At 41.7% G+C, this 25,702-nt stretch overlaps 1 protein-coding gene across 1 annotated transcript in view; it reads left to right on the top strand.

Moving 5' to 3' along the window:
* Positions 1-24,241, top strand: part of TMOD2 (tropomodulin 2) — a 52,301-nt gene extending 28,060 nt beyond the window's left edge. Inside the window, exons 4-10 of the mRNA XM_060755274.2 lie at positions 7,550-7,672; positions 11,899-11,982; positions 16,313-16,443; positions 18,247-18,354; positions 20,060-20,203; positions 21,206-21,350; positions 22,871-24,241. Of these exons, the coding sequence (XP_060611257.2) occupies positions 7,550-7,672; positions 11,899-11,982; positions 16,313-16,443; positions 18,247-18,354; positions 20,060-20,203; positions 21,206-21,350; positions 22,871-22,905 (770 nt within the window). The 3' untranslated portion in view covers positions 22,906-24,241. The remainder of the gene's footprint in view (positions 1-7,549; positions 7,673-11,898; positions 11,983-16,312; positions 16,444-18,246; positions 18,355-20,059; positions 20,204-21,205; positions 21,351-22,870) is intronic.
* Positions 24,242-25,702: the final 1,461 nt, after the last annotated feature.

Here is a 25,702-nt window from a genome sequence, read left to right as displayed (position 1 = left end):
TCAGAAAGAAATTTCAAGCATAATTGGCATTTCACAAGAACATATGGGTCACATTATTGCTTTGCTTGGCTATTGGAAGATCTGTGCATGATGGGTACCCAGGATGAGGGAACTGTGAGATGCTGGTTGCGGAAACAGAATGTTGACTTTTTCCGTGAAGGTTTCAGAAAACTTGTTCACCGTTGGCAGAAATTTTTCCAATTGTCTGGTGATTCTGTGGAAAAGTGAAAAGTGGTAGTTAAGGAGCACATTCTAAGGATTATTTTTGCATTTGATTTATTAAAATATTCCCATCCAAACCCAAGTAACAAAAGTGGAGGCATTACTTTTTATTCAACCCTCGGATCTATACACTGCCTTGAGGTGGAAAGCACATGTCTGTGTTTTAGATGGATTAGGGATCAGCTGGTTTCCCCTGTAATAGGCAGTAAGAGCACCTAGAGCTTCGGAGAGCTTCTGTTCTGGTGATTATGTGGAAAAGTAAACAGTGGTAGTTAAAGAGCACATTCTAAGGATTATTTTTGCATTTGATTTATTAAAATATTCCCATGCAAACCCAAGTAACGAAGGTGGAGGCATTACTTTTCATTCAACCTTCGTATATAAAAAAAGAAAAATATAGAAGTTCCCCCTCCTGCCAGAAAGTGTTAGTGGCATCTCAAGCACCAACCCCCAGAGTCAGACTCAACTAGACTTAATGCCAAGGTGAAACTTTTACCTTTACTACTGAATCCAAACTTAGTATTTTGGACCAGATCTTGCAGAGTCCTCCAGTCAGCACAGGGATCCCAATGTGTCTGAATATTCACGATTCTAAAAAATAACTTTTCCAAGTTGCACAGGTCGTGTGATTATATTGGCACTTCATAGACTTCTCAGGAAAAAAAATTACCAAATGTGATTTATTGGAATCAAGTTGGAGTTGCGTGCGTCATGTCAGGAAAAGAGGTGGAAAGAATACCGGAGGCACGATATTCAAAGCCAATCTTCCTAATTCTTCCAAGAAATGCCTGCAGTCATATTTCTCTCCACTTTCTTAGTCTAACTCAGCTTATTTGCATTGTGTTTGAAAGGGATTGCTTCACTAGGGAACCATAAAAACCTATCCAACATCAACCAGCTGGCCGGGAGGTGGAGATTCAGTGGTTGGGGGGGGCGGTTCTATACATATATTACAAGCCAGATGTATGGCTTTGATTATGATGGAATTCTGTATACTGGGAAGAATTCAAAGAGATTTAGCAGAAACAAGAAAGAAATCTAATGTCTTTCTTAGCAACTGCTCATCTCTTTCTAGGGAAGGCAGTTTGATCCTTTTGGTGATACCTTTGCTGTGGAGCCCATTTTTTTTGCATGCATCTACGAGGGTTGAATGAAAAGTAATGCCTCCACCTTCATAACTCCTTAACGGATGGCAGTACTGGTATGCGGCAGTTACTGTCTTGTTCAGTAGACTCTCCTCTACAGTTCCATTTTGGCAGGAAGCTTTAGCAGAAAAAGTAATGCCTCCACCTTCGTAACTCCTTAACAGATGGCAGTACTGGTATGCGGCAGTTACTGTCTTGTTCAGTAGACTCTCCTCTACAGTTCCATTTTGGTGGGAAGCCTTATCATTGAACAGTTGTGTTGTTAAAATGTGAAGTATGGAACCCTGTGAAGATGGTTGATCAATGGGACTTAAGCAATGTACAGTCATTGAATTCTTGACAGCAGAAGGTGTCACCCCAAAGGAGATTCCTCAGAGAGTGCAAGCTGTTTATGGTGATTGTGTTGATGTGAGTATTGTGCGTCGTTGGGCAAGTAAGTTTAAAGATGTTGAGGTGGGAACATCTGACTTGTGTGACAAAAAAAGAGTTAGATGTCCTGTGACAGCAACCATCGAGTTTCACAAGCCAAAGGTTGACAGATTGATTCAGGACGATTGCCGTATCACTCAGAGAGAAATTTCAAGCATAATCGGAATTTTGCAAGAACGTCTGGGTCACATTATTGGTTTGCTTGGCTATTGGAAGATCTGTGCACGATGGGTCCCCAGGAGGCTGACGCCTGAAATGAAAGCGCATAGACTTGAAACTTCAGAGACTAGATCTCACCACTGTATGACATCCTCCATACAGTCCAGATTTAGCACCATCTGACTTCCATCTGTTCCCGATAATGAAAGAAGATCTGTAGGGACATCATGATGCTTCTGATGAAGACGTTGAGAGAACTGTGAGACGCTGGTTGCGGAAATAGAGTGTCGACTTCTTCCGTGACGGCTTCAGAAAACTTGTGCATTGTTGGCAGAAATGTATCCAATTGTCTGGTGATTGTGTGGAAAAGTGAATAGTCGGAGTTAAAGAACCCATTCTAAGGATTATTCTGCATTTGATTTATTAAAATATTCCCATCCAAACCCAAGTAACGAAGGTGGAGGCATTGCTTTTCATTCAACCCTCGTACATCAGGCAAGGGCAAACTTTAGTGCTCCAGGTGTTTTGGGCTTCAACTCTCACAATTCCTATCAGCCTATCCCTAGCATTGAGCCATGGCCATTAAAGTAGTTTCAAACTGCATTAATTCTACAGTGTAGATGCAACTTAGGTGACATGTGCAGGATGAAATTTTAAAGACGAAGCCATAGCTGTGAGTTTACAAGATTTGACCAGGACAATTGATGATCCGGGATATTTGGAGGTCTCTTTCACTGCCTCGCTATAAGTCAAAGTCAGTTGATGGCAAACAGCATCAACAAAGCCTGGATGATTGACTGACCGTTTTGTGCTGAAAGCATCTGTTCCTAATGTTGAGAATGGATCCTTTAACCGTTCCAAGCTATTGTTCAAAATCAGAGCAAAGCAATGTTGTGGTGGTCCAAAAAACAAAACCCGAGGTACTGTGGGCTGAATTCATAACATCTGAAATCCCTGTTGTATCTTTTGGCTCTTTTTGCATGAGAAGAATTTGGTGCACAGCACAGAAATCCAAGGAACTTGGCAAACTTCATGTAAATCCTAGAAAAAAAACTTATATTTTGGGAAAGAATTACATCTTTCTTGCTAGATGGGATTTTCTTACAAGCACAATATTTTGCTTAGTGTCGTCGCTGGGATCAGTGAATCATTTAGGTAATATTAGAATGTGGATGTAATATTTTATCTGCCAGCGTTATTGCAGTTGGTGCACAATTTACTTCTCATAGAATAGGTGTTTACCTGTTGTGTGGCTATTCTATCGCACGCTGGGCCTGTTAATAGTTGTCTTTAAAACAGGACGTGCAACCTTTGCCCAACGGGAAGCCAGGGGGCCTAAAGAGAAGTTCTCAGAGGTTTCCACCACAAACAGTCTTTAGATGGCTTGAGAAGTACAACAAAGTCTTTTATTAATGAACAATCAAACAGAAACTTCTCTTGTCTTCAGTAAAATTAAGCAAATGATTCCAAGCTTTTAGGTAACTGGTGAATTCCTAATCTTGCCCACGAAGGACAGGCAACTGTCTTCAATAACTTCTTCTTTACTTTAAAGGAAAATCCCCTTTTTAACTTCTCCCAGGCTGACTGTAAACTTAAACCTAACTGATGTGGGCACCACTACCGGGTTGAACTGCATCTCAAAGCACCGAGTGGACCTACCAGCAAGGCCTGTATTCTCTTCAGCTGGAGTTCTTTGATTATTAGGGCTATTCTCCCCCGGAAAGTCTTCAAAGCTTTGGGGATGCTTCCCTGGAAATTCTTTCCCTGGAAATTCTTTCCCTTCTGTTTCCGTTGGAATTTCTGTAATCCTGGAAATTCTTAAAGGTTGAAGCTTTTGTACAGGGGAAGCTTTACACACATCCTATACATAAGCTAACCTTGCTTTCCCAATTGCCCTGAGCAAGGGGCGGGACCAAACTTAATGATGATGGACAGGCGGCTTGCCCTATAACTGCAACCAAAGAAGCCACCTATCTGCAGAGTCCCTGAAACTTAGGACTGCAAACAAACATTCAATGCAAAGCAAACAAAATTGGAGCTCCTGGTACAGCTGTACCAGAACAGTGGCACTTGAATATGTATTGTAGGATGGTGCTATACATTGTGTAAATAGGATACCTCAATACTCTACATCAGTGTTTCTCAGCCTTCCTAATGCTGTGGCCCCTTAATACAATTCCTCATGTTGTGGTGACCCCCAACCATAAAATTATTTTTTTGCTACTTCACAACTGTAATTTTGCTACTGTTATGAATTGTAATGTAAATATCTGATATGTAGGATGTATTTTCATTCACTGCACTTTGACATTTGGGAGTTGTAGTTGTGCACTGTGAATGTAAGCAATGATGGATTTGGACCAAACTTGGCATGCATACCTGATATGCCCAAATTTGAATACTGGTGGGTTTTGAGGGGAATTGGCCTGGGCATTTTGGAGTTGTAAGTACTGGGATTTATAGTTCACCTACAACCAAAGAGCATTCTAAACTCCAGGAATTATGGAATCGAAGCAAACTTGGTAGACAGAACTCCCATGACCAACAGAAAATACTGGAAGGGTTTGGTGGGCATTGACCTTGAGTTTTGGAGTTGTAGTTCACCTACATCCGGGGAGCACTGTGGACTCAAATAATGATGAATCTGGACCAAACTTGGCATGAATACTCAATATGCTGAAATGTGAACACTGCTGGAGTTTGGAGAAAACAGACATTGACATTTGGGAGTCGTAGTTGTTGGGATTTATAGTTCACCTACAATCAAAGAACATTCTGAACTCCACCAACAATGGGATTGAACTAAACTTGGTACACAGAACTCCCATGACCAACAGATAATGGTGGAAGGGTTTGGTGGGCATTGACCTTGAGTTTTGTAGCTCACCTACATCAGAGAGCACTGGACTCAAACAATGATGGATCTGGACCAAATTTGGCATGAATACTCAATATGCTGAAATGTGAACACTGGTGGAGTTTGAGGAAAATCAACCTTGACATTTGGGAGCCGTAGTTACTGGGATTTATAGTTCAACTATAATGATAGAGCATTCTGAACTCCACCAACAATGGAATTGAACCAAACTTGGCACACAGAACTCCCATGACCAACAGAAAATACTGTGTTTTCTGATGGTCTTTGGCGACCCCTCTTACCCCTCCCTTTTGACCCCCTTCCCCAGAAATCCCAACCCTCAGGTTGAGAAATGCTGCTCTACATGTTTCTGCTTTATTTATCAAGTGTTTGTGTGGCCTAATTAGCAAAGACCGTTGATTTATTTTACAATCCTATCCATTAAGACAACTACATTAATAAGATAGCCAGTTGCAATATTAAAATATTCAGCTCTTTAAAACTCAGAAGCAAAACTGAATTAAAAATGAGCAAAATTGATATGAAATGCCTTCTAGGAAAGAGAAGTCTTGGGCTGACATGTAAATACCACAGTAAGAAGGTTAGATAGAGCTCTTGAGGGAGCACATGCCACAGATGGGAGGCCATCATGCTGAAGACTTTTTACCTGCTAGATCCTCATTTCACCACCTTACGAATGGCAACTAGAGGGGATGAACATATGGAGAAAAGCTGATCCTAAGCCACTTAAGGTTTTGAAGCTCTGTAGTTTAGTGGATCATATCCTCATAGGGGTTTCTAGGCATAAGGCATTAGTAGTTCTCAAAGACAATGAGGCTTGTTAAAGTAAAAGGCATTAGGAAAAGAAGACCATGCTCCAGGTAGGGTCGCATTTTGCAGCTGGTAGATGGTAATGTTGTCAGCGCCGATTGTGTTTAAGTGCAGGCCAAGGTCTTTAGGCACTGCACCCAGCAGAGGCAGCCCTAGGTAATTTTCAACGGTAAGCAAACAGTATTTTGGCGCCCCCCCCCCCCAATCAATCATTGATATATATTTTCTGTTTGTCGTGGGAGTTCTGTGTGCCATATTTGGTTCAATTCCATCATTGGTGGAGTTCAGAATGCTCTTTGATTGTAGGTGAACTATACATTCCAGTAACTACACTGGCCGCATTTGCTCCCTTGCCTGGCCCGCTTTGGGTCCGGAGGTGTGCCTGAAGACCCCGGCGTGTGCACCAAAAGTCACCTCTTCTCCTGACTTTCTCCTCAGCCATTGGGACCAAGAGAGAGAGAGAGAGAGAGAGGTGGAAATGCCCACCTTTCCTGAAGGTAGGCACAAAAACAAAGGAGGGAGCTGAGGTGGGAGATACCTTCAGCCGGAGGGGCTCTCTCTCTCTCTCTCTCTCTCTCTCTCTCTCTCGGTCCCAATGGCTGAAGAGAAAGTCAGGAGAAGAGGCGACTTTTGGTGCGCACGCTGGGGTCTTCAGACACGCCTCCGGACCTGAAGTGGGCCAGGCACGGCGGCTCCACTCCTTGGCCCACCCGCGAATTGGGGAGAGGAGAGGAGTTGGGTGGAGCGCCGGGGGATCGGGAAAGGGAGCCGGTCATGGGGAAGGGATTGAATGCGGAGAACAATTGAGCGCCAGCTCTGCTCGCGCACCCAGTGGCCAGGTGGAGCAGGAAGGAGAGGGGCTAGTCGAGGCTCAAGGGCCCGGGCCCTTTGGGAAGAGGATCGCCCGGCAGCGAGGCAAGAAAGCCGAGGCTCCCCCCAGACTGCTAAGGCTGTTGTGAGCTGAGGGGGCGCTCCTCAAGTGGCAGTCGAGGGGCATTTACAGAGGCGCCTCTGCGCCCCTGGCAATAAAAAAGTGTTCTGCGACCGCTTACTTCGCATAATGGACGAGCCACCCCTGGCACCCAGTGTGCCGATCACCACTGGGACCACCTTTACTGGTTTGTGCCAGAATCTTTGCAGTTTGATTATTATTATTGTTATTATTACGAAGCCCATGTAGATATCATCAGTGTTGTCATTTCAAGCTGTTGTATTATGCCCACATAGTTTTGTCAACACAGACCAACTCTCGTACAGTATTTCTCTCAGTTCTACTTTTAGGCTCGGTCTCTATTTCTGTATTTAGCTTGAGGGAATCTCAGCTTAAGTCCCAGGCACACCACTTGTGGGTTCTTGGTGGAATCAAGACAGCCTTGAATTACTGTAATCAGCCGTCAATGCATCGTGTGGGAAGAGTTCTTGAGAATTTGTGTGTGGTTTTCTCCCCCTCCCTCTTTACAAGCTTCTGTATAGCAGAATGTTCTTCCAGAGGGATGCTTCTTGGACAGCTGCCAGATCCTTAGAAAACTGTGCCTTAAAAACATAGTGACTCATTAAGTGGGAATGCAATAGCTCTCAACCTTTTTGTGGCTTCATTCTTGTCAGAATCGATGAAGATGTTGCTGTTGGGAAGAACCAAGCCAAGGCGTAATGGCTTTAGAAACTCATCTCATAAAACCCAGATGTCTAATGTCCAGTGCAAAGATTTTTTTAAAAAGATAACTGATTTCTTATACATACCCTCCAGTGTTCCTGATTTGACCGGGACAGGCTCTCTGCTATCCCACTTTTTCAGCTGCATTTAAAATCCCCCTGTTCTTCATTGCTCTCCCAATTTTTCTTCGTTGACTTCAGCTTACTCCCATTTTATTTCCATTTTACACCCCTTTTTTTCTTCTTCTTGAAGGGAAAGTGTTTGTCCCTAAAGACAGACCCATCGAAACGCATACGGAAGAGAAGGTGACATTGGATCCAGAATTAGAAGAAGCCCTGGCCAGTGCCTCAGATACAGAGCTGTATGACCTAGCAGGTTTGTTGTTTCTTTTGTATTTCCTTTTAGCAGAACTTTCTGGTGTTTCAATCATGATGTATAGAGGAATTGAGTGTCGCAACTCAGGGTAGTTTTCACCTTGCTCAAGACACCAGCACACACCAAGGCTGTAGTTTTGTAGTTTACTGAGAAAAAGCAAAATCAAAACAGAGAAATAAAGATGCAAAAGTTTAGTAGGCACAACAGAGTCTTAAATGCAAAGGCAAGGTTCCCAAGATCCACAGGCAAATAACATGAAGCATAATCCCTTAGCAATGGTCAAACAAGAGTCCATGGCAAACAAGTAAGATCAGGATCAGAATCCCAGTCCCAAGAAGCCAGAAGCATTCCGCAAAAGCCAAGGCAATTCCAAAGAAGTTAACAGGTAAGAAGCTACATTGGACTGACAAGAAATGCCTGTCAGCTACATCATTAAATAAGCTTCCCAAACATGAAAGCATTGCATTGACCTTTGGCTTCCCTCTTGCTAGCTTCTTCGAACCCTTAATTGCAAATGGTCCTGTCTGCTCATTAATTCACCATTATCTTCAAGGCTATACAACTCCTTATCTCTGCCCAGCTGGGCCGGATCACTCTGGGAACCGAAAGGAGTCTCCACCTGCCCTTGTGGGATTTCACTGTCTCTATCTAAAGGCACATTCCTTTCCCCAGGGAACAGGCTTACTGTTTCTTCTTCAGAAGGCACACTATCAGCCCCGTCTGGAGCATGTACAAGAATCTGCAACCCATCAGCCTCATCATCCTGCAGAAAGTCAGGCTCAGAAGGCCCAAACAGTTCAGTTTCAGATTCAGAATCAGACTGAGCCACAACATTGCCCCCCCTCTTCAAATAGTAATAACTATAAATGCATAACATATTCTTAGAACTTGGATGAGTTTCAGCCAAACTCAGCCCCAGCCCAACCCCAAACATTCCTGGTAGGATTAATCTAATCATTTAAACTGATTTGCCAGGATGCCCCTCGGGACATAGACAACGACTCCACCTACCTATATTGAGGTTCACATCGACAAAACATTGTAGAGCTTCTCCTATGTGTTGATTGATGTTTATGTTTTATTAATAAAGAGAGGGGAGACGACTCACATATATACACAAAAATTGTGGTATGACTATAGACATATTCCCTGGCACCCAAAGAAATGTGATACAACATGTGCTTGGGAAATTGAACATCCAGGAAGCTCTAACACCTTAATCCGATCAACTCTCCTTTTGTGATTCTTAGGGAACATCTCAGGCTAGCCCATTATCTGCTTCCTCTCCCTCTTTTCCCCTCTTCTTTGTTAAGACTCCAACACCTCAAGATTGGTCTTTCCCTCACTCCCTGAGCCCCACTCTCTCAGCCTCAAGATAAATAAAAATAAAGATAAAATTCCCTTTACCCTGTTGCGTAAGAGACACATACACACATACATATACACATGAAACATTTTTTAGTTAACAAAACTGACCTGGCTCTTTCTCTCTGACTACTGGGTGTCTCTTTTCTTTTTTCTGGACTTCTTCACTGTTGGGCCAGAGGTTTAGCACAGGTGGTAAATCATCAACAATTATAAGATCTATCAAACAAAAGGCTGCAAGTTCAAAGCCTCCGGTTGGCATGAGCTGCCAACTGTCAGCCTAGCTCATTGTTTACCTAAGCAATTTGAAAACAGTTTTAGCTGTTAGAAATTAGGTACCACTAAAAGCGGGGGAGGTGGTTTACGACACCACAAAGAAAAACGATCAGAAAATGCTGGGCGACCAAAAGGAAGGAGCAAATCCTGATGGCTCTTCGTCACTCAGGATAGAGCAGGGTCCTCAAACTTTTTAAACAGAGGGCCAGGTCACAGTCCCTCAAACTGTTGGAGGGCCAGATTATAATTTGAGAAAAGCATGAATGTATTCCTATGATAACTGCGCATATCTTATTTGTAGTGCAAAAAACACTTCCAAACAATAAAATAAATTAAAATGAAGAAAAAAATTAACAAATATAAACATATTAGTATTTCAGTGGGAAGTGTGGGCCTGCGTTTGGCTGATGAGATAGGATTGTTGTTGTGTGCTTTCAAGTCGTTTCAGACTTAGGTTGACCCTGAGTGAGGGCCTGGTAAATGACCTTGGAGGGCCGTATTTGGCCCCCAGGCCGTAGTTTGAGGACTCCTGGGATAGAGCAACAGCACTCCCTCGACTCAAGCCCAACCTTCCATGGCACCAAAAATAGCTGGACACTGTTTCGAAACAAACCACCTCCTTCTGTTGTCTGTGTATTGTCTATACAAAGCGGCTGTGTATGTGTACTGTGATCCGCCCTGAATCCTATTCGGGGTGAGAAGGGCGGAATATAAATAAAGTATTATTATTATTATTATTATTATTATTATTATTATGTTGCATAATTGAACTGCCAGCTCCAATATGTTACCATTCTGTTTCTATAATTGAGCTCCTGCTGTACAGTGGACCACAACCCATGGTTGTTTTTGGTTTTTTTGTGGTATCAGGAGCGACTTGAGAAACTGCAAGTCGCTTCTGGTGTGAGAGAATTGGCTGTCTGCAAGGACGTTGCCCAGGGGACGCCCGGATGATTTGATGTTTTTATCATCCTTGTGGGAGGCTTCTCTCATGTCCCCGCACGAGGAGCTGGAGCTGATAGAGGGAGCTCATCCGCATCTCCCCGGATTTGAACCTGTGACCTGTCAATCTTCAGTCCTGCCGGCACAGGGGTTTAACCCACTGCGCTACCGGGGGCTCTTACCTATGGTTGTTAGATATCATAACTGTTGTTTCTGAAGACAGTGTTGTTTCTCAAGACAGCCAGATATCATAACTGTTGTTTCTCAGTCCCATAAGCACTATGTAAGATAAGTTATGACACCCATGGTTGTCAGATGTCATAACTTATCTTACATAGGGCTTATGGGACTGAACTATGTGGCTGTCTTGAGAAACAACACATATTTTTCCAGTGGACTCCCTGCTGAGAGACTGGTTACCAGCCATCCCTAGAACCCAGAACTCATCAAGGACTTTGTTTACTCACTTGATTGACTTTCAGATTTCCCAAGCTTCACCCTTTGTGTAGAGATTATTCCCAATTTCTGAAGTCCCTTAGTGCTAACTACCCATTCTTTCCAGTCTGGACAATGAGGCCCATATCCTCAGAAGCAGGCACAACAACAAACTTCTCATTTTGAACCCCACCAATCCCAACTGTTCTTTCTTTCTCTTTGCTCTGGTCTGTAATGTAAGAAGTCTTAACCAAAGAGAAGGTGGGTCCTGGGAAGTGCATCTCCTGACCAAACAGGGAGGGAGTTGTAGGTTTGATTAGCTACCAAACTTTATACAATGTGCTGCACTTTTCTGTATGAGTTATGTCAGTTCTTTTGGCAGTTACGCTGTTCTGACATCCATCTGGCCAGGTGAATAAACCTCTGCTATTGCCTTCAAACCCTTTCATATTTTTCCTGGCTTTCAAAGTAGCTGGGCAACGGACCTACACTCGCTCCTGATAGTAGATAGTAGGCCTGGGTAACAACGGAAAAAATTGTTTCTAAACTCGTTTCATTTTTAAGGGTCCATCGCGTTTCGTTTTTTTAAAGAATTCCGAAATTTTCCTTTTAAAAATTTCGAAATATACAAAATTTCGTAAATTTCGAATCGATTCGTTAATGGCGGACGTGATTGCGCAATATGCTAAAACAAACCTCCAAATGGGACAGGGGGAAATTCTGAAGCTTCCCTCTCCCTCTGTTGTTGACTGTTGGTGTGATAAAACAACTATAAAACTTGCACCAGGCATGCGAAAATAATTACGAAATAATTACGAAACAATAACAAAACAATTACAAAATAAATTGAAAAAATTGTTTCGAATCTAATTTACTCCTCACACTATTCCTGCATGGCTCAATATTGGATCGTAAGCTAATTTAAATACGAATTAATAACGAATTACGAAATTAACGAACGAAACCGCCCAGGCCTAGTGATAGCTGATTTCGGTAACAATACTGAGTTGGACAGGTCTACCTCTGCTTTTTTTTTTTTTTTAGTGATGAACTGTATTGTTACTATTTCCACTCCACATTACAACTCCTTGCATTATCTTTATAACCCTTCAGGTTTGTGATTTGAGCAAAGGACGGCAAATTTTACGAAGCGCTTTGGTTTCTTTACAATATTTCATTGTATCCCGTTCTGTTTTTGGTGCTTCTAGCTGTTCTTGGAGTACACAACTTGGTCAACAACCCCAAGTTTGATGAAGGAGCCACCGGTAAAGATGGCAAAGGGATCGTGAAAAGTAAGTAGAAGCAAAAGTAGATTTGCAAACACACTAACTGCATAGCACTGTAACTCGATAGCACTGTCCATACTGTAGCTGGATAGCGATCCTAAAATGTGATAGAGGCTTAAATATTTCAGTACTGGATACAGTGAAGATCTCTATAGAGTTCCCAAGATCATGGGAAGTTATCATGAGAGTTAAAGTGGAATTCCACACCTGTAACTGTGAAGGTAAAGGTAGAGGTTTTCCCCTGACATAAAGTCCAGTCATGTCCAACTCTGGGGATTGGTGCTCATCTCCATTTCTAAGCGTTGTCTGTAGACACCTCCAAGGTAATGTGGCCAGCATGACTGCATGGCATGCCGTTATCTTCCTGCCAGAGCGGTACCTATTAATCTACTCACATTTGCATATTTTCGAACCAGCTTCTGCCAACCTAGCAGTTAGAAAACATGCAAATGTGAGTATATCAATAGCTACCGCTTCAGCGGGAAGGTAACGGCGCTCCATACCAGCCACATGACCTTGAAGATGTCTATGGACAACGCCAGCTCTTTGGCTTAGCAATGGAGCTGAGCACCAATCCCCAGAGTCGGACACGACTGGACTTAATGTCAGCGGAAAACCTTTACCTTTACCTAAGTGGGGAGGTATTTTACGGCACCATAAAAAGGAAATACCAGAAAGGAGGAAGTCCGTGATCAAGTGCTCTTCATCATAGAGGATGGAGCTACAGCACCTCCCTGTGGCTGGAATGGAGCATGACCTCCAGGACGCTAAAATTGGGGAAAATGCCGGCATGTACCTCTATCTGTTGTCTGTACTGTCTGTTTAACAGCATAGACAAAACATTGTAGAGCTTCTCCAATGTCTTGATTGAGGTTTATGTTTTATCAATCAATTTTATTTTTATTTGTTTTATTAATATTTGCTGGGTATGTGTTCCGTGATCCGCCCTGAGTCCCCTTCGAGGTGAGGATAATGTAAATAAATCTATATAAATAAAAATGTAATGTTCGTTTGTGGGATTAACATAACTCAAAAACGACTGGACAAATTGACACCAAATTTGGACACAATACACCTATCAGGCCAACGAGTGACCATCACTCATAAAAACACTGAAAAACACAGCGGAAGAGACTTAAGAACCCAAAAAAAGTTAAAATACATTACAACGCATGCGCAGAGCCACATATAAACACATATTTACACATACACAACACATATACACAGACTGGGCCACAGCAACGCGTGGTAGGGAACGGCTAGTAAATAAATATGAGAGAGAGGGAAACTGTGGGAGAAAATCTGTAGTTTTCCTTCTATCTGTACTGAGAGACAAGAAAGCGACCACTCTCAAACTGCTTATGTTGCTAATTCAAGTCCCTCTATGACTATTATTGTTAAGTTTGCAAAAGTCCACCATTTCAGCTTGGTGAGCCTGCTAAGCTCGCCTACTTTAGGGAGTAGGAATTTGCACTGTCAGCCAACTTGGTTCCAAAAACAACACTTCCCCTTCCCAAGGCAGCTATGTGTTGTTTTGTTTAATTAGAAGGGCTTGGGATGGGAATGTCTCTCAGAAGCTCCAGTAACTTTAGAAATATGATTTAAGATGTAGGAGGTCACAAGAGGATACACAAGGGGAAGAGTCAGTGTGCTGCCCTGTTTGGACTGAAGAAGACCTGCGATCAGATACGAATAAAGCTGTGTTGTAGCACACTGGGTAATTTCTCCCTTATCAACCTACTACAAGGCTGGAAACATAAGATCAGTAGGAGAGAAGCTGAACCATTCACATCTCCCAAAGAACCTTTAAAAAGTCAGATTTTTTAAAAAGAGAGGAAATTAGAAGTACTAATTGCTTATGGGAAATGGCATATTTATTTATGTATTTATTTATTTACTTACTTACTTACTTACTTACTTACAGCATTTATATGCCACCCTTCTCATTCCAAAGGGGACTCAGAGCAGCTTACGATATATATATATATATGCTCTGTGCATAACGAGTACCTTAAAAACAAAAGAACCAATGAACGAAATCACACCAATTTTGGCAACAAAACGTCTCACAACACAAGGAATGACCATCACTCAAAAAAAAATTATGATTTTGTCATTTGGGAGTTGTAGTTGCTGGGATTTATGAACTCCATCAACAATGGAATTGAACCAAACTTGGCACACAGAACTCCCATGACCAACAGAAAATCCTGGAAGGGTTTGGTGGGCATTGACCTTGAGTTTGGGAGTTGTAGTGCACCTACATCCAGAGAGCACTGTGGACTCAAACAATGATGGATCTGGACCAAACTTGGCACAAGCACTCAGTACACCGAAATATGAACACTGGTAGAGTTTGGGGGAAATAGACCTTGACATTTAGGTGTTATAGTCACTGGGATTCACAGTTCGCCTACAATCAAAGAGCATTCTGAACGCCACGAACGACAGAATCAGGGCAAACTTCCCACACAGCACACCCACGACCAATAGAAAATACTAAGGCCATCCAGTCCAGGTCCCTTCACCAGTGCAAGAAAACGTAATCAAAGCCCTCCTGACAAAGAGCCATCCAGCCATAGATATTGATAGACAGACAGATACACAGATAGACAGATGGACAGATGGTCAGATGGACAGATAGACAGATAGACAGATAGACAAATAGACAGACAGACAGACAGACAGACAGACAGATAGATCTGATTCACACACACACAGATATAGTATCATAGATTTGAAAGGGATCCCTAAAGAAGGACAATGATATGTTGCATGTTCCAGGGTGGGCAAACCAGACACTCTCCACATCAACACTGGCAAAGAAACAGCAAGAAATACTGTTTATCCACAATAATCAAGAAATTACACTTTCTCATTACTTTATTTTCCAGATCAACAGGCTGGGCCACAGCAACGCGTGGCAGGGGACAGCTAGCATATATATACACACACACACACACACAGAATCATAGAATCAAAGAGTTGGAAGAGACCTCATGGGCCATCCAGTCCAACCCCATTCTGCCAAGAAGCAGGAATATTGCATTCAAATCACCCCTGACAGATGGCCATCCAGCCTCTGTTTAAAAGCTTCCAAAGAAGGAGCCTCCACCACACTCCGGGGCAGAGAGTTCCACTGAACGGCTCTCACAGTCAGGAAGTTCTTCCTCATGTTCAGATGGAATCTCCTCTCTTGTAGTTTGAAGCCATTGTTCCATTGCGTCCTAGTCTCCAAGGAAGCAGAAAACAAGCTTGCTCCCTCCTCCCTGTGGCTTCCTCTCACATATTTATACATTGCTATCATCTCTCCTCTCAGCCTTCTCTTCTTCAGGCTAAACATGCCCAACCCATTAAGCCGCTCCTCATAGGGCTTGTTCTCCAGACCCTTGATCATTTTAGTCGCCCTCCTCTGGACACATTCCAGCTTGTCAATATCACTCTTCAATTGTGGTGCCCAGAATTGGACACAATATTCCAGGTGTGGTCTAACCAAAGCAGAATAGAGGTGTAGCAGGACTTCCCTAGATCTAGGCACTAGGCTCCTCTTGATGCAGGCCAAAATCCCATTGGCTTTTTTTGCCGCCACATCACATTGTTGGCTTATGTTTAACTTGCTGTCCACAATGACTCCAAGATCTTTTTCACACGTACTGCTCTCGAGCCAGGCATCATTGTTCCCCATTCTGTATCTTTGCATTTCCTTTTTCCTGCCAAAGTGGAGTATCTTGCATTTGTCACTGTTGAACTTCATTTTGTTAGTTTTGGCCCATCTCTCTAATCTGTCAAGATCGTGTTGACATACAATATATTATATTATTAGCATAGCACAAAATCAGTATTATATATTACTATATTGTACTATGCCATTATATTGTAATATTAATAGTAATATTACATGTAATATAAAATATATAATTATAATATTGTATTATTATAATTAGTATTATATTGTATTATATTGTAATATTATAAATATTATGGCATAGATATGGTTAAGAAGTTATCTTCGGCAATTTCTACACTGTCATATAAAATCCAGATTATCCGCTTTGAACTGGAGTATATGGCAGTGTAGACTCAGATAACCCAGTTCAGAGGAGATATTATGGGATTGTTTTTGCCTTGATATTTTGGGTTATATGGCTGCGTGGAAGAACCCAGAGTCATCTTAGCTTCTAGGAAGAGTTCAGGCTTGATTTGATCTTTGACCCATTTATTTCTCTCACCTTGGGATGAAGACATCATTGAAATTATAGTATATTATTCTAATTCATATATTACTGGTTACAAGCAAATGACACCCCAAGGCATAACTGATTTGTTTCCCCCACAGACATAGTCAAGGGTGAAAAAGTCAAGCCAATTTTTGAGGAACCACCCAACCCTACAAACGTCGAAGCCACTTTACAAAGGATTAAGGCAAACGATCCTACTCTCCTGGAAGTGAATCTGAATAACATCAAGGTACTCCTATCAGTCTGGAAATATGATTGTCCCATTCCATCACAAATATTTGCATAATATTTATTTTGTTTATTTGTTCAGTCGCTTCCAATTCTCCATGATCTTATGGACCAGCCCATGCCAGAGCTCGGTACCCATTTCATCCTTTTTTTGTTTTATTTTGTTTTGGACGGGAACCCGAAACGGGGACACTTTTCCTAGAACGAAAATAAGCTCGAAACGAAAGAAAGCAGGAGCAGGTACCGTTTCCTTGCTTGCTTTTTGAGAATTGTTGAGACTTTTTGAGAATTTTTTTGTTTATTTTGTTTTGGGTGGGAGCCCGAAACGGGGACACTTTCCCTAGAATGAAAATAAGCTTGAAACGAAAGAAAGCAGGAGCAGGTACCGTTTCCTTGCTTGTTTTTCGAGAACTGTCAGGAATTTTTGAGAATTTTCTTTGTTTATTTTGTTTTGGGTGAGAGTCTGAAACGGGGACACCTCCCCCAGGACGAAAATAAGCTCAAAACGAAAGAAAGCAGGAGCAGGTACCATTTCCTTGCTTGTTTTTCGAGAACTGTCAGGAATTTTTGAGAATTTTTTTTTGTTTATTTTGTTTTGGACGGGAGCCCGAAACGGGGACACTTTCCCTAGAACGAAAATAAGCTTGAAACGAAAGAAAGCAGGAGCAGGAACCGTTTCCTTGCTTGCTTTTCGAGAACTGTCAGGAATTTTTGAGAATTTTTTTGTTTATTTTGTTTTGGGTGAGAGTCTGAAACGGGGACATCTCCCCCAGAACGAAAATAAGCTCGAAACAAAAGAAAGCAGGAGCAGGTACCATTTCCTTGCTTGCTTTTCGAGAACTGTCAGGAATTTTTGAGAATTTTTTTGTTTATTTTGTTTTGGGTGGGAGCCCGAAACGGGGACCCCTCCCCCAGAACGAAAATAAGCACAACACGAAAGAAAGCAGAAGCGGGTACCCTTCCCTTGCTTGCTTTTCGAGAATTTTCGTGTGCTATTTCTCTCACAGGAGGAGTAGTATCTTAAGTAACTCTGATGCTTTTAATCCATGTCGTAATGAAGAATATAAGGACAGACAATTGTAATTTGTTTTCCAAGGGGTTTCCTCTCTTATGATGGAGAGAATGAGCGACATCTGAGAGCCAATAGGCTGTATGAACACATAGAGACTGCAAGTTTGAACACTCACTAGTGTAAATATTGGATCCAGAGTTACTTGGGCTTATAGTATGGCCAAAGAAATCAATGGAGCAAGCCATTACTACCTCAAGTTTTGAAATAGTAATAGGTCTACTCTAAATGTAACTTAAATCAGACCTAATCCAACATTTCTCCAACTTATTTTATGTATTTATTTACTACATTTATATACCGCCCCTCTCATCCCACAGATGACTCGGAGCAGACAAAAAATACAATTTAAAAACAATCAATTTAAATATAAAACCAAGTATAACAATCAATATCAATAAAAACATATATTAATTTGAGTCTCCTAGTTAAAAGCGTTACCCAATAACATCGTCGAGTTGTTCCGTTTTTCTCCATGTCTGTTATATTGTGTCTGCAAACGTTTGCTCAAAGAGCCATGTCTTGACCTGCTTTCGAAATGTTAAAAGGGGCCGATCTAATTTCCCTGGGGAGGGTGTTCCATAGTCACGGGGCCACCACTGAGAAGGTCCTATCTTGTGACAAAGGCGGGATTGAGAGCAGGGCCTCCCCAGACGATCTTAAAGTCCTGGAGGGTTCATAAGAGGAGGTGCGTTCAGACTTGAGTATTTAGATGTATTTTTTTCTGTGATACAGAATATTCCAATTCCAACCTTGAAAGAACTTGCAAAAGCAATGGAAACCAATGCACATGTGACGAAATTCAGCCTAGCAGCTACTCGGAGCAATGACCCTGTTGCCATTGTAAGTTGATTGCACTATTCCTTGGAAAAATCATAAGATGGCTAAAATTGTACAGTTGTATTTAATTATGTAATTAATGTTGCAGATTGTCCATAGAACATTATATATGATAGGTGGTGAATAAATAAGTTAAATAAGTTGAAACGACAATGTCAACAAATTCTATCTTTGAGAATTCCAACACAAAAGTAGCTTTAGCAGTGACCATCCAAAATACTAGTCATATTATTAAGAATGAAGAATCTAGGCATCACTTGAGCATTCTACAAACAAATTCCTATAGATAGATAGATAGATAGATAGATAGATAGATAGATAGATAGTGCTGTATAATACATATGATAGACCAGTAGCTAATCTTTTCTACAAGGGTTGAATGAAAAGTAATGCATCCACCTTCGTAACTCCTCAACAGATGGCAGTACTGGTATGCGCCAGGTACTGGCTTGTTCAGTAGACTCTCCTCTACAGTTCCATTTTGGCAGGAAGCTTTAGCATTGAGCGGTTGTGTTGTTAAAGTGCGAAGTATGGAACCCTGCACAGACAGTCGGTCAATGCGACTTAAGCAACGTGCAATCATTGAATTCTTGACAGCAGAAGGCGTCATTCCAAAGGAGATTCATCAGAGAATGCAAGCTCTTTATGGTGATTGTGTTGATGTGAGTACTGTGCGTTGTTGGGCAAGTAAGTTTAAAGATGTTGAGGTAGGAACATCTGACTTGCATGACAAACAAAGAGTTGGATGTCCTGTGACAGCAACCACCGAGTTTCACAAGCAAAAGGTTGACAGATTGATTCAGGATGATTGTCATATCACTCAGAGAAAAGATTCAAGTATAATCGGCTATCGGAAGATCTGTGCACGATGGGTACCCAGGATGCTGATGCCTGAAATGAAAGGGCACAGACTTGAAACTTCAGAGGCTGAATCTCACCACCGTATGACATCCTCCATACAGTCCAGATTTAACACCGTCTGACTTCCATCAGTACTTGATGATGAAAGAAGATCTGTAGGGACATCCTTATGCTTCTGACGAAGACATTGAGAGAACTGTGAGACGCTGGTTGCAGAATCAGAGTGTTGACTCCTTCCGCGATGGCTTCAGAAAACTTGTTCATCGTTGGCAGAAATGTATCCAATTGTCTGGTGATTATGTGGAAAAGTGAATAGTGGTAGCTAAAGAGCACATTCTAAGGATTATTTCTGCATTTGATTTATTAAAATATTCCCATCCAAACCCAAGTAACGAAGGTGGAGGCATTACTTTTGATTCAACTCTTGGATCTATATGCTGACCTCTTGTGGTTGCATTTGAGCACTGTTTGCATATTTTTTTTCTTTTGTTTTGGGAACCGTCACTTCAAAACAGAGCAGAGTTTTAGTTGAAACCCTATAATAATTGTAAGTTGGATAATAAAGAGTATCTGTGCCAAATTTGGTCCAGATCCATCAAGCCATGTGAGAGCCTTTGTGGTACAAACATCCATCCGTACTAGAGCCAGTGTACAATGAAATACAAATAAGAAAATATAAAAACAACCACTAAATATGTTAACTCCATTCATTTCTATTATAAATAACAGATTCAAAATACAGAGAAAGTACTTTTTGATGTGCCCACACTCCATATCATATACGTGAATGTGTACATCACAAATTGTCCTGAGATCCTAACTTACTCAACTCTTCTCAACCCTTCAGGCTTTTGCTGATATGTTAAAAGTGAACAAGACCCTGAAAAGCCTAAATATAGAATCCAATTTTATTACCGGGACAGGCATCCTTGCCTTGATCGATGCACTGAAAGGGAATGAAACACTGACAGAGATTAAAATTGACAACCAGGTAAGCAAAAAGCAGTAGATGCACGTTATTGTTGGCTGGAATCTAAAAGATGCAGTTTGGCAATGAAATTGTTTGGAAGGTGTTGTTTAGGGGCTGGTAACGAGACTTGGGTGCATCTACGTTGTAGAATTAATGTATTATTATTTATTTATTGCAGATATTTGTACCCCGCCCTTCTCAAACTCAGGGTGGCTTCCAGCCGGCAACAATTGGATGCCTCCAATGTACACATAATAAAATGCATTTATTGCATTTTACATTTAAAACATTAAATCACATTAATTAATTAAAATCTGTTTCTGTTTCAATAACAACCTGGTGGCCTTATCTGAGCCGAATTCTGAAGTTAGAGATTCCATCAAGCATGTCCATAGTCCATTTCCATAGCGACTGTCATCATTGTCACTGTCATTATTAATGAAGATTGACACCACTTTAACGGCCATGACTCAGTAACATTTTATCCTGGGATTTGTAGTTAGTTGAAGCACAAGCACTTTTTGGCAGAGAAGGCTCAAGACCACATAAAACAACAACCCCAGTGATTCCATAGTGTTGAATTATGGTGTTTAAAGTGGTGTCGAACTGCATTCATTCTAGTGTAAAGTAAAGGTTTCCCCTTGACATTAAGTCTAGTTGTGTCCAACTCTGGGGGGGTGGTGGTCATCTCAATTTCCAGGCGTCCCCTGGGCAACATCCTTGCAGACGGCCAATTCTCTCACACCAGGAGTCACTCCTGACATGACAAAAAAAAATCTTTTCGAACTGCTATGGTTAACAGTGGGAGCTCACCTCACTCCCCGGATTTGAATTGCTGACCTTTCAATTAGCTAGTTCAGTAGTTCAATGGTCCAACCCACTGTGCCACTCAGGGGGCCCATTCTAGTGTAGATGCCGCCAACGTAATGAGGGATCAAGTGATACACATAACTGTATGAACCAGGTTTGCTCCTCTCTGTTTCGGAAGGAAACATTTCCACCTCTTTTTGTTTCCTTTCCTAGAGGCAACAGCTTGGGACAGCAGTAGAGATGGAGATTGCTCAGATGCTGGAAGAGAACTCGCAGATTCTCAAATTTGGGTACCAGTTTACTAAACAAGGTCCAAGAACAAGGGTGGCTGCAGCCATCACTAAAAACAATGACCTCGGTGAGAAATTCTCAGTCATGCAAGAGCATGAGAGTCTGTTTTGTACACAAATTTCAGACCAGGGAAATGCTATTAGTTAAAGAAATGTTTGCTGTGTCTTTTTCCTACCATAATGTAGGAAAGTGTATTTTATTTATCATAGCAGAAGAGAATTGAGAGTACATTTATAATGTATTTAAAAACACCTTCCTGTGGCGTAATATAACCACGTGTAGTTCACGTTGGGTCAGCCCACACACTGTCTTGCCAGAGAAAGAAAATATTCCATGCAGATGAACAATAAAGAACAAGTAGTTTACTCTTCGTAGTTCAGAACAACATTATGTCCAATCATGTGATTAGTCGCATTAAGTCACATCATGCCATTTTAGAGAGAGATTTAAAATGGTCTTTCTCTGTCCATGTGGATCAATTCCTTCAGCAGATCATGATGTGAGAGCATACACCAAACTCTGTCTCTCTCTGCTTCTCTATTCAAACTGTCTCTGTCTGCGCTTGCATAGCTTGAGCCTGAACAAAAATGTAACAGCATCCAAAAGTTCCAGGCTCACCCTGCTCCCTGGGCATTGCCCAACCAATCAGCTTCATACATCTTATTTTACAGTTGACACACACATATTAACTGATTTCTTGCATGTACAAACACTTCCTACATACTACATGCACCAGAAGCGACTTGCAGCATGTAGGGAGATGCCTTATTGCCAATGAACTCATTGTACTGTCTAGCTAGATTCTAGCTCTATGTAGTCTAAAATGGGTCAGGACTCTGCTCATATCTTTCTGATGCAACTGTAGAAAGCACTCTTAAGAAATCCCAAAAAGCAGAGGTGAAACATGTGTGCTGTTATAGTGCACAGACCTAAACCTGAGCCAGGGAGAATTCAGTCTAAATCTCTGCTTAGCCATAAAGCTCATGCTGTGCTTGTGAGCTGGTCATTAACTTTAAGCCTAATCTACATCACTGGCTCTGTTTCTTTAAAAAGTAAAAATAGCAAAGATAACTTGCCCAACTTCCATGGAGGATGGGGGTGAAGACCTATGTAAGACATATATGGCAAAGGTAAAGGTTTCCCCTTGACATTAAATCATTGTGTCTGACTCTTGGGGGGGGGGGGCTCATCTCCATTTCTAAGCTGAAGAGCCGGCATTGTCCATAGACATCTCCAAGGTCATGTGGCCAGCATGACTGCATGGAGCACCATTACCTTCCCGCCGGAGCATAACCTATTGATCTACTCACATTTGCATGTTTTGGAACTGCTAGATTGGCAGGAGCTGGGGCTAACAGTGGGAGCTCACCCCGCTCCCCGGATTCGAACCACCCACCTTTTGGTCAGTTCAGCAGCTCAGTGATTTAACCCACTGCACCAATTTGGGGGGGGGGGGCTGTAAGACACATATCCAAGAATTATTGAGCGCTTTTTAAACCAAAAAATGGATCAAAAACACTAATAGTAAAAATGTAACAAATGCTTCTTAATACAAAGCTGTGCTTCCTTCCTTCTTTTCCCCTCTAGTTCGCAAGAAGCGAGTAGAAGGAGACCGCCACTAGTCTTGCCTAAGAAGACAATGGCCAAGCTACCTGTCAAAGAGTTCTGTTCCATCCGCGAGCCGAGAAAATCCACTGGTCTTAAGGGGAGACACTGGAAAGTCTTTAGAATGAGGCTACTCATGTTCCGTTATGTTCATCCCTGCCCTTATATTTTCAATGGAATGGTCCAGCCTGATTTTCTTTTCCTTTTTTAAAGACACACTTTTCGAATCAGTTATGTAAAGCCAACATGCATACATATGGCTTCTTATAAAACCTCTAAAATTACTCTGGTCCAATGGTTATGGGCCTAGAACAGGATCCTTTTGTGGTCAGACCCTACTAATGAATGCTGGCTTTGCTCCAGTCCAAATTTTACTTGCACAAATAAGAAAAATTCCATACAATGGATTTTTTATTTTGCAATGTAGTACTATCTCTGTTGTTCCTATTTGGGAAATATATATTCATGCTCTGAATTCAGGTCACTCAGAACTCTGGGGCAGGTCCTAGCATAGGTACCCAAATTGATATTCCTTTGCTAATGAATGAGAATCACAAACCCACTCGGTGAAACAAATGGGACTTGGGGATGACTATGTTTTGTGTGTTTCTCAGTCTTATATTCCATCATTCCGTCCTGCTGCAAAGTAGGGATATATCCACTTTGTGTCCACTATACTGATCACTTTATATGTGAGTCTTTGTACACAGAATGGAGTTGTAAGTGACAAAGAGGTCGTGTTAAGACACTTCGAGGCAGGGCCATTTTTCTACCAGCAGCCTTCCTTTACCAAATAGGTCAGGCTTTGATATCCAGTCTACAATGTGCCATAGAGATCCACTGCCGGGAAGAGTTTGCTGAGCAAAGCACATGAGATGAATCACATAATGACTTGGTTCAGTCGGCACATCAGAGCATAATTATGATTTGCACACATATGGCTGATTGGTAAATGACTAGGTTCAAATATCAGCCCAAATCATAGCTCGGTGTGGTCTGAATTGAGATAGAAACATACATGGCGTAGGGTTGGCCATAGCTATCCTTCCAGCCTAGAAGTCATGGACTTGAGCACAAGAAAAAAAAGAAACACTTCCACTAAATCAACCGAGGAGAGACTGAGCTTTTCCATATTCGTACCACCAAATGTCCTGTGAATTCATTGGTGCAATCTGAGTTATCTTTGTGAGTGCTGTCGAATCCTAACTGTTTACATGTGTTAAGTTAGACCAACCAGCTTCTCAATGTGTTGTCCTGTTGGGTGACATCATGTAACCAACACAAGAGTTGCCAAACTTAAACTAGCTTCAAGCCACGTAGTTAAAAAATATAAACAAATAAACATGGTTTTTTTACAGGAAGACAAGATTATCACTCAGTCTCTTTAACGTACAGCAGAAGATACTGTGTTTTTCTAATCACTGGGGTTTGTTTTTTAAGACACAATCCTGATTTTGTGCATTTGGTGCTATTATTGCTTGCTGGGACTCTAACAGTTGGCCTGTGGAAGATGAGTGAACTCTGGTGCTTTCCTTGGTTGCATTTGCACTGTAGAATTAATACAGTTTTACACCATTTTAGCTTCACCAAACTACAAATTCCATGATTCTACAGCATTGGGCCATGGCAGTTTAAAAAGTGTCAAAATGCATCATTTCTAGAGTGTAAATACACTCCTATACTGTACCTATGGACTAAGAAGCAAGCAAGAAACCATGAAAATGAACAAAATCTGGCTACCGGTATTTTTAAAAACCTCTAAAATCATAACAGTAAAAAAAGAGCAACACTCAAAAACAGGACAATTCCAGACAAGAAACAATCGGGGTCAACTAATTACCTCCCAACAAAGGATTCCCCCCAGGAAGTAAGAAGCCAGATCTTGAAAACTGCTAGGCCATTCAGTGCTAATCAAGCTGGCCAATAATTGAAACATTGTATAGTCTGGAATTACTGGGTTGTTGTAGGTTTTTCGGGCTATATAGCCATGTTCTAGAAGCATTCTCTCCTGACATTTCGCCTGCATCTATGGAAAACATCCTCAGAGGTTGTGAGGTAACAGGCGATGCAGGTGAAACGTCAGGAAAGAATATGGCCATGTAGCCCGAAAAACCTACAACAACCCAATTACAACAGTCACACTTGCCTCCAACAGACAAGAGTTCTTTCTGGGTTGTTGTAGGTTTTTTCGGGCTATATGGCCATCTTCTACAGGCATTCTCTCCTGATGTTTCACCTGCATCTATAGCAAGCATCCTCAGAGGTAGTGAGGTTTTTTCTCCCACCCTGGACATTCCACAGATATATAAACCCAATTTCCTAGTTTCCAACAGACCTCACAACTTCTGAGGATGCCAGCCATCGATGCAGGCAAAACATCAGGAGAGAATGCTTCTAGAATATGGCCATACAGCCTGGAAGATTAACAACAACCCAGTGATTCCGGCCATGAAAGCCTTTGACAAGCCCCATTTTGTTTAATGGGACTTATTTTATAGACGCAGTCTAAATTATCAGACTTTAAAGGGGAACTCACTTATGTGCAACAAGCACCAAAACCCACAAAGCGAGTTCGAACAGGAAGATCTGAGTAAAGGCACCCATTCCATCAACAAATTGCCTTTTCTAATCTGTTTCAGGTTTATTGTTGTGTGCCTTCGAGTCATTTCCAATATATGGCAACCTCAAGATGGTTTTCTGGAATGGAGAGTTTGATTCTCCTGAGGCCAAAGTCCGGAAAAAAGTTAATACAGCAAAAACATTGGTATTACCAGCAAATGGGAAGAAGATGATGCTCCTGATAGAAACATCTGT

This window comes from Anolis sagrei, chromosome 9 (genome assembly GCF_037176765.1).
Source record: "Anolis sagrei isolate rAnoSag1 chromosome 9, rAnoSag1.mat, whole genome shotgun sequence".
Classification (NCBI taxonomy): Eukaryota; Metazoa; Chordata; class Lepidosauria; order Squamata; family Dactyloidae; genus Anolis; species Anolis sagrei.
This window is presented reverse-complemented; position numbering and strand designations above follow the sequence as displayed.